Source organism: Penaeus vannamei, chromosome 13 (assembly GCF_042767895.1).
Source record: "Penaeus vannamei isolate JL-2024 chromosome 13, ASM4276789v1, whole genome shotgun sequence".
NCBI classification, from domain to species: domain Eukaryota; kingdom Metazoa; phylum Arthropoda; class Malacostraca; order Decapoda; family Penaeidae; genus Penaeus; species Penaeus vannamei.
The window spans coordinates 29619880-29628295 of NC_091561.1; the positions used below are offsets into that span (position 1 = coordinate 29619880).

General features: G+C 54.4%; 2 protein-coding genes across 2 annotated transcripts in view; both read left to right on the forward strand.

Annotated features, from left to right (window-relative positions):
* Nucleotides 1-2227, forward strand: part of LOC138863738 (protein DR_1172-like) — an 8470-nt gene extending 6243 nt beyond the window's left edge. Inside the window, exons 2-8 of the mRNA XM_070128570.1 lie at nucleotides 428-526; nucleotides 605-757; nucleotides 1106-1252; nucleotides 1364-1483; nucleotides 1535-1681; nucleotides 1715-2011; nucleotides 2111-2227. Of these exons, the coding sequence (XP_069984671.1) occupies nucleotides 428-526; nucleotides 605-757; nucleotides 1106-1252; nucleotides 1364-1483; nucleotides 1535-1681; nucleotides 1715-2011; nucleotides 2111-2227 (1080 nt within the window). The remainder of the gene's footprint in view (nucleotides 1-427; nucleotides 527-604; nucleotides 758-1105; nucleotides 1253-1363; nucleotides 1484-1534; nucleotides 1682-1714; nucleotides 2012-2110) is intronic.
* A 1943-nt stretch (nucleotides 2228-4170) lies between these two features.
* Nucleotides 4171-7350, forward strand: LOC138863739 (nestin-like). Its single transcript, XM_070128571.1, has 9 exons — nucleotides 4171-4233; nucleotides 4399-4497; nucleotides 4828-5124; nucleotides 5716-5748; nucleotides 5866-5979; nucleotides 6619-6741; nucleotides 6850-7002; nucleotides 7036-7167; nucleotides 7252-7350. Exons 1-9 carry the CDS (start codon nucleotides 4171-4173, stop codon nucleotides 7348-7350), a joined length of 1113 nt encoding a protein of 370 aa, XP_069984672.1.
* The last annotated feature ends 1066 nt before the right edge of the window (nucleotides 7351-8416 follow it).

Here is an 8416-nt window from a genome sequence, read left to right on the forward strand (position 1 = left end):
ACACACACGCACACACACACACACACACACACACACACACACACACACACACACATATATATATATATATATATATATATATATATATATATATATATATATATATATATATATATATATGTATATATATATTCACCTCTCCACCTCTCCTTCAGAGAGGCCAAGTGTTGCCAGTGGTGCCTTTAGGTTCTCTTTTGTAATGATTTCGCCCGAGAAGGACGCCTAAGAGGTGGTTTACGAGCCCGAAAAGGACGCCCAAGAGGTGGTCTATGAGCTCAAGAAGGACGCCCAAGAGGTGGTTTATGAGCCCGAGAAGGACGCTCAAGAGGTGGTCTATGAGCTCAAGAAGGACGCCCAAGAGGTGGTTTATGAGCCCGAGAAGGACGCCCAAGAGGTGGTCTATGATCCCAAGAAGGATGCCAAATAGGTGGTATATGAGCTAGAAAAGGACGCCCTAGAGGTGGTCTATGAGCGCGAGAAGGACGCCCAAGAGGTGGTCTATGATCCCAAGAAGGACGCCCATGAGGTGGTCTATGAGCGCGAGAAGGACGCCCAAGAGGTGGTCTATGATCCCAAGAAGGACGCCCAAGAGGTGGTCTATGAGCGCGAGAAGGACGCCCAAGAGGTGGTCTATGATCCCAAGAAGGACGCCCAAGAGGTGGTCTATGAGCTCAAGAAGAAAGCCCAAGAGGTGGTTTATGAGCCCGAGAAGGACGCCCAAGAGGTGGTCTATGATCCCAAAAAGGACGCCCAAGAGGTGGTCTATGAGCTCGAAAAGGACGCCCAAGAGGTGGTCTATGAACCCAAGAAGGACGCCCATGAGGTGGTCTATGAGCCCAAGAAGGACGGCCAAGAGGTGGTCTATGAGCCCAAGAAGGACGCCCAAGAGGTGGTCTATGAGCCCTAGAAGAACGCCCGAGAGGTGGTCTATGAGCCCAAGAAGGACGCCCAAGAGGTGGTCTATGAGCCCTAGAAGGACGCCCAAGAGGTGGTCTATGAGCTCAAGAAAGACGCCCAAGAGGTGGTCTATGAGCCCTAGAAGGACGGCCAAGAGGTGGTCTATGAACCCAAGAAGGACGCCCATGAGGTGGTCTATGAACCCAAGAAGGACGCCCAAGAGGTGGTCTATGAGCCCAAGAAGGACGCCCAAGAGGTGGTCTATGAGCCCGAGAAGATCGCCCGAGAGGCGGTCTATGAGCCCAAGAAGGACGCCCAAGAGGTGGTCTATGAGCCCGAGAAGGACGCCCATGAGGTGGTCTATGAGCCCAAAAAGGACGCCCAAGAGGTGGTCTATGAACCCAAGAAGGACGCCCAAGAGGTGGTTTATGAGCCCGAGAAGGACGCCCAAGAGGTGGTCTATGAGCCCAAGAAGGATGCCCTTGAGGTGGTCTATGAGTGCGAGAAGGACGCCCAAGAGGTGGTCTATGAGTGCGAGAAGGGCGCCCAAGAGGTGGTCTATGAGCCCAAGAAGGACGCCCAAGAGGTGGTCTATGAGCCCTAGAAGGACGCCCATGAGGTGGTCTATGAGCCCTAGAAGGACGCCCAAGAGGTGGTTTATGAGCCCGAGAAGGACGCCCAAGAGGTGGTCTATGATCCCAAGAATGAACCCCAAGAGGTGGTCTATGAGCTCAAGAAGGACGCCCATAAGGTGGTCTATGATCCCAAGAAGGACGCCCATAAGGTGGTCTATGAGCCCTAGAAGGACGCCCAAGAGGTGGTCTATGAGCCCAAGAAGGACGCCCAAGAGGTGGTCTATGAGCCCAAGAAGGACGCCCAAGTGGTGGTCTATGAGTGCGAGAAGGGCGCCCAAGAGGTGGTCTATGAGCTCAAGAAGGACGCCCAAGAGGTGGTCTATGAGCCCAAGAAGGACGCCCAAGTGGTGGTCTATGAGTGCGAGAAGGGCGCCCAAGAGGTGGTCTATGAGCTCGAAAAGGACGCCCTAGAGGTGGTCTATGAGCTCAAGAAGGACGCCAAAAAGGTGGTCTATGAGCCCAAGAAGGACGCCCAAGAGGTGGTCTATGAACCCAAGAAAGACGCCCAAGAGGTGGTCTATGAGCCCAAGAAGGACGCCCAAGAGGTGGTCTATGAGCCCGAGAGGGACGTCCAAGAGGTGGTCTATGAGCTCAAGAAGGACGCCCAAGAGGTGGTCTATGAGCCCGAGAAGGACGCCCAAGAAGTGGTCTATGAGCGCGAAAAGGACGCCCAAGAGGTGGTCTATGAGCCCTAGAAGGACGGCCAAGAGGTGGTCTATGAGCTCTAGAAGGACGCCCAAGAGGTGGTCTATGAGCCCTAGAAGAATGCCCAAGAGGTGGTCTATGAGCCCAAGAAGGACGCCCAAGAGGTGGTCTATGAGCCCGAGAAGGACGCCCAAGAGGTGGTCTATGAGCTCTAGAAGGACGCCCAAGAGGTGGTCTATGAGCCCTAGAAGAATGCCCAAGAGGTGGTCTATGAACCCAAGAAGGACGCCCATAAGGTGGTCTATGAGCCCTAGAAGGACGCCCAAGAGGTGGTCTATGAGCCCGAGAAGGACACCCAAGAGGTGGTCTATGAGTACAAGGACGCCTAAAAGGTGGTCTATGAGCCCAAGAAGGATGCCCAAGAGGTGGTCTATGAGCCCTAGAAGGACGGCCAAGAGATGGTCTGTGAGCTCGAAAAGGACGCCCAAGAGGTGGTCTTTGAGCCCAAGAAGGATACCCAAGAGGTGGTCTATGAGCCCAAGAAGCACGCGCAAGACGTGGTCTATTAGCCCTAGAAGGACGCCCAAGAGGTGGTCTATGAGCCCAAGAAGGACGCCCAAGAGGTGGTCTATGAGCCCGAGAAGGACGCCCAAGAGGTGGTCTATGAGCTCGAAAAGGACGCCCAAGAGGTGGTCTTTGAGCCCAAGAAGGACGCCCAAGAGGTGGTCTGTGAGCTCGAAAAGGACGCCCAAGAGGTGGTCTATGAGCCCGAGAAGGATGCCCAAGAGGTGGTCTATGAGCCCGAGAAGGACGCCCAAGAGGTGGTCTGTGAGCTCGAAAAGGACGCCCAAGAGGTGGTCTATGAGCCTGAGAAGGACGCCCAAGAGGTGGTCTATGAGCTCAAGAAAGACGCCCAAGAGGTGGTCTATGAACACGAGAAGGACGCCCAAGAGGTTGTCTATGAGCTCAAGAAGGACGCCCAAGAGGTGGTCTATGAGCTCAAGAAGGACGCCCAAGAGGTGGTCTATGAGCCCGAGAAGGACGCCCAAGAGGTGGTCTATGAGCTCAAGAAGGACGCCCAAGAGGTGGTCTATGAGCGCGAAAAGGACGCCCAAGAGGTGGTCTATGAGCTCAAGAAGGACGCCCAAGAGGTGGTCTATGAGCTCAAGAAGGACGCCCATGAGGTGGTCTGAGCCCTAGAAGGATGCCAAGAGGTGGTCTATGAGCCCAAGAAGGACGCCCAAGAGGTGGTCTGTGAGCTCGAAAAGGACGCCCAAGAGGTGGTCTATGAACCCAAGAAGGACGCCCAAGAGGTGGTCTATAAGCTCGAAAAGGACGCCCTAGAGGTGGTCTATGAGCCCAAGAAAGACGCCGAAGAGGTGGTCTGTGAGCTCGAAAAAGACGCCCAAGAGGTGGCCTATGAGCCCGAGAAGGATGCCCAAGAGGTGGTCTATGAACCCAAGAAGGACGCCCAAGAGGTGGTCTGTGAGCTCGAAAAGGACGCCCAAGAGGTGGTCTATGAACCCAAGAAGGACGCCCAAGAGGTGGTCTATGAACCCAAGAAGGACGCCCAAGAGGTGGTCTGTGAGCTCGAAAAGGACGCCCAAGAGGTGGTCTATGAACCCAAGAAGGACGCCCAAGAGGTGGTCTATGAGCTCGAAAAGGACGCCCTAGAGGTGGTCTATGAGCCCGAGAAGGACGCCCAAGAGGTGGTCTGTGAGCTCGAAAAGGACGCCCAAGAGGTGGGCTATGAACCCAAGAAGGACGCCCAAGTGGTGGTCTATGAGCTCGAAAAGGACGCCCTAGAGGTGGTCTATGAGCCCGAGAAGGACGCCGAAGAGGTGGTCTGTGAGCTCGAAAAGGACGCCCAAGAGGTGGGCTATGAACCCGAGAAGGACGCCCAAGAGGTGGTCTATGAGCCCGAGAAGATTCTTATCCATCTCCTTCAGAGAGGCCAAGTGTTGCCAGTGGTGCCTCTAGGTTCTCTTTTGTAATGATTTCGCCCGAGAAGGACGCCCAAGAGGTGGTTTACGAGCCCGAAAAGGACGCCCAAGAGGTGGTCTATGATCCCAAGAAGGACGCCCAAGAGGTGGTTTACGAGCCCGAAAAGGACGCCCAAGAGGTGGTCTATGAGCTCAAGAAGGACGCCCAAGAGGTGGTTTATGAGCCCGAGAAGGACGCCCAAGAGGTGGTCTATGATCCCAAGAAGGATGCCCAAGAGGTGGTCTATGAGCTCAAGAAGGACGCCCATGAGGTGGTCTATGAGCGCGAGAAGGACGCCCAAAAGGTGGTCTATGATCCCAAGAAGGACGCCCATAAGGTGGTCTATGAGCCCTAGAAGGACGCCCAAGAGGTGGTCTATGAGCCCAAGAAGGTTGCCCAAGAGGTGGTCTATGAGCCCAAGAAGGACGCCCAAGAGGTGGTCTATGAGCCCTAGAAGGACGCCCAAGAGGTGGTCTATGAACCCAAGAAGGACGCCCAAGAGGTGGTCTATGAGCCCTAGAAGGACGCCCATGAGGTGGTCTATGAGCCCAAGAAGGACGCCCAAGAGGTGGTCTATGAGCCCAAGAAGGACGCCCAAGAGGTGGTCTATGAGCCCTAGAAGGACGCCCAAGAGGTGGTCTATGAGCCCTAGAAGGACGCCCAAGAGGTGGTCTATGAGCCTAAGAAGGATGCCCTAGAGGTGGTCTATGAGCTCAAGAAGGACGCCCAAGAGGTGGTCTATGAGTGCGAGAAGGGCGCCCAAGAGGTGGTCTATGAGTCCAAGAAGAACGGCCAAGAGGTGGTCTATGAGCTCAAGAAGGACGCCCAAGAGGTGGTCTATGAGCTCAAGAAGGACGCCCAAGAGGTGGTCTATGAGCCCAAGAAGGACGCCCAAGAGGTGGTCTATGAGTGCGAGAAGGGCGCCCAAGAGGTGGTCTATGAGCTCAAGAAGGACGCCCAAGAGGTGGTCTATGAGCTCAAGAAGGACGCCCATGAGGTGGTCTATGAGCCCAAGAAGGACGCCCAAGAGGTGGTCTATGAACCCAAGAAAGACGCCCAAGAGGTGGTCTATGAGCCCAAGAAGGACGCCCATGAGGTGGTCTATGAGCCCGAGAAGGACGCCCAAGAGGTGGTCTATGAGCTCAAGAAGGACGCCCAAGAGGTGGTCTATGAGCCCGAGAAGGACGCCCATGAGGTGGTCTATGAGCGCGAAAAGGACGCCCAAGAGGTGGTCTATGAGCCCTAGAAGGACGGCCAAGAGGTGGTCTATGAGCTCTAGAAGGACGCCCAAGAGGTGGTCTATGAGCCCTAGAAGAATGCCCAAGAGGTGGTCTATGAGCCCAAGAAGGACGCCCAAGAGGTGGTCTATGAGCCCGAGAAGGACGCCCAAGAGGTGGTTTATGAGCCCGAGAAGGACGCCCAAGAGGTGGTCTATGAACCCAAGAAGGACGCCCTAGAGGTGGTCTATGAGCCCTAGAAGGACGCCCAAGAGGTGGTCTATGAGCCCTAGAAGGACACCCAAGAGGTGGTCTATGAGTGCAAGGACGCCTAAAAGGTGGTCTATGAGCCCAAGAAGGATGCCCAAGAGGTGGTCTATGAGCCCTAGAAGGACGGCCAAGAGGTGGTCTTTGAGCCCAAGAAGGATACCTAAGACGTGGTCTATGAGCCCAAGAAGCACGCGCAAGACGTGGTCTATTAGCCCTAGAAGGACGCCCAAGAGGTGGTCTATGAGCGCGAGAAGGACGCCCAAGAGGTGGTCTATGAGCCCAAGAAGGACGCCCAAGAGGTGGTCTATGAGCCCGAGAAGGACGCCCTAGAGGTGGTCTATGGGCCCTAGAAGGACGCCCAAGAGGTGGTCTATGAGCTCGAAAATGACGCCCAAGAGGTGGTCTTTGAGCCCAAGAAGGACGCCCAAGAGGTGGTCTATGAGCTCGAAAAGGACGCCCAAGAGATGGTCTATGAGCCCGAGAAGGATGCCCAAGAGGTGGTCTATGAGCCCGAGAAGGACGCCCAAGAGGTGGTCTGTGAGCTCGAAAAGGACGCCCAAGAGGTGGTCTATGAGCTCAAGAAGGACGCCCAAGAGGTGGTCTATGAGCTCAAGAAGGACGCCCAAGAGGTGGTCTATGAACACGAGAAGGACGCCCAAGAGGTGGTCTATGAGCTCAAGAAGGACGCCCAAGAGGTGGTCTATGAGCTCAAGAAGGACGCCCAAGAGGTGGTCTATGAGCTCAAGAAGGACGCCCAAGAGGTGGTCTATGAGCTCAAGAAGGACGCCCAAGAGGTGGTCTATGAGCTCGAAAAGGACGCCCATGAGGTGGTCTATGAGCTGAAGAAGGACGCCCAAGAGGTGGTCTATGAGCTCAAGAAGGACGCCCATGAGGTGGTCTATGAGCCCAAGAAGGATGCCCAAGAGGTGGTCTATGAGCCCAAGAAGGACGCCCAAGAGGTGGTCTGTGAGCTCGAAAAGGACGCCCAAGAGGTGGTCTATGAGCCCGAGAAGGACGCCCAAGAGGTGGTCTATGAGCTCGAAAAGGACGCCCTAGAGGTGGTCTATGAGCCCAAGAAGGACGCCCAAGAGGTGGTCTGTGAGCTCGAAAAGGACGCCCAAGAGGTGGCCTATGAGCCCTAGAAGGATGCCCAAGAGGTGGTCTATGAACCCAAGAAGGACGCCCAAGAGGTGGTCTGTGAGCTCGAAAAGGACGCCCAAGAGGTGGTCTATGAGCCCAAGAAGGACGCCCAAGAGGTGGTCTATGAGCTCGAAAAGGACGCCCTAGAGGTGGTCTATGAGCTCGAAAAGGACGCCCAAGAGGTGGTCTATGAACCCAAGAAGGACGCCCAAGAGGTGGTCTGTGAGCTCGAAAAGGACGCCCAAGAGGTGGTCTATGAACCCAAGAAGGACGCCCAAGAGGTGGTCTATGAGCTCGAAAAGGACGCCCTAGAGGTGGTCTGTGAGCTCGAAAAGGACGCCCAAGAGGTGGTCTATGAGCCCGAGAAGGATGCCCAAGAGGTGGTCTATGAGCCCGAGAAGGACGCCCAAGAGGTGGTCTATGAGCTCAAGAAGGACGCCCAAGAGGTGGTCTATGAGCCCTAGAAGGATGCCCAAGAGGTGGTCTGTGAGCTCAAGAAGAACGCCCAAGAGGTGGTCTATGAGCGCGAAAAGGACGCCCAAGAGGTGGTCTATGAGCCCTAGAAGGACGCCCAAGAAGTGGTCTATGAGCGCAAGAAGGACGGCCAAGAGATGGTCTATGAGCCCAAGAAGGACGCCCAAGAGGTAGTCTATGAGCCCAAGAGGGACGCCCAAGAGGTGGTCTATGAGCCCTAGAAGGACGCCCAAGAGGTGATCTATGAGCCCTGGAAGGACACCCAAGAGGTGGTCTATGAGCGCAAGAAGGACGCCTAAAAGATGGTCTATGAGCCCAAGAAGGATGCCTAAGAGGTGGTCTATAAGCCCGAGAAGGACGCCCAAGAGGTGGTCTGTGAACTCGAAAAGGACGCCCAAGAGGTGGTCTATGAGCCCGAGAAGGACGCCCAAGAGGTGGTCTGTGAACTCGAAAAGGACGCCCAAGAGGTGGTCTTTGAGCCCAAGAAGGACGCACAAGAGGTGGTCTATGAGCCCAAGAAGGATGCACAAGAGGTGGTCTATGAGCCCTAGAAGGACGCCCAAGAGGTGGTCTATGAGCGCGAGAAGGACGCCCAAGAGGTGGTCTGTGAGCTCGAAAAGGACGCCCAAGAGGTGGTCTATGAGCCCGAGAAGGATGCCCAAGAGGTTGTCTATGAACCCAAGAAGGACGCCCTAGAGGTGGTCTATGAGCCCGAGAAGGACGCCCAAGAGGTGGTCTGTGACCTCGAAAAGGACGCCCAAGAGGTGGTCTATGAGTCCGAGAAAGACATCCAAGAGGTGGTCTATGAGCCCGAGAAGGACGCCCAAGAGGTGGTCTACGAGCCCGAGAAGGACGCTTGAGAGGTGGTCTATGTATATATATATATATATATATATATATATATATATATATATATATATATATATATATATATATATATATATATATATATATATATATATATATATATATACCTGTGTGTGTTTGTATGTATGTATATTAGTATATATGTACATGTGCGTGTATGTGTGTATGTGGGTTGCTTGGCCTGGGGCCCTTAATCGCTTCGGTCGCGGGCGCTTCGCGCCCTTAGGGATTCGTCCTAAATAAAAGAGAGATGTTATACAAATATTGGTTTATTTATCTAACACTACA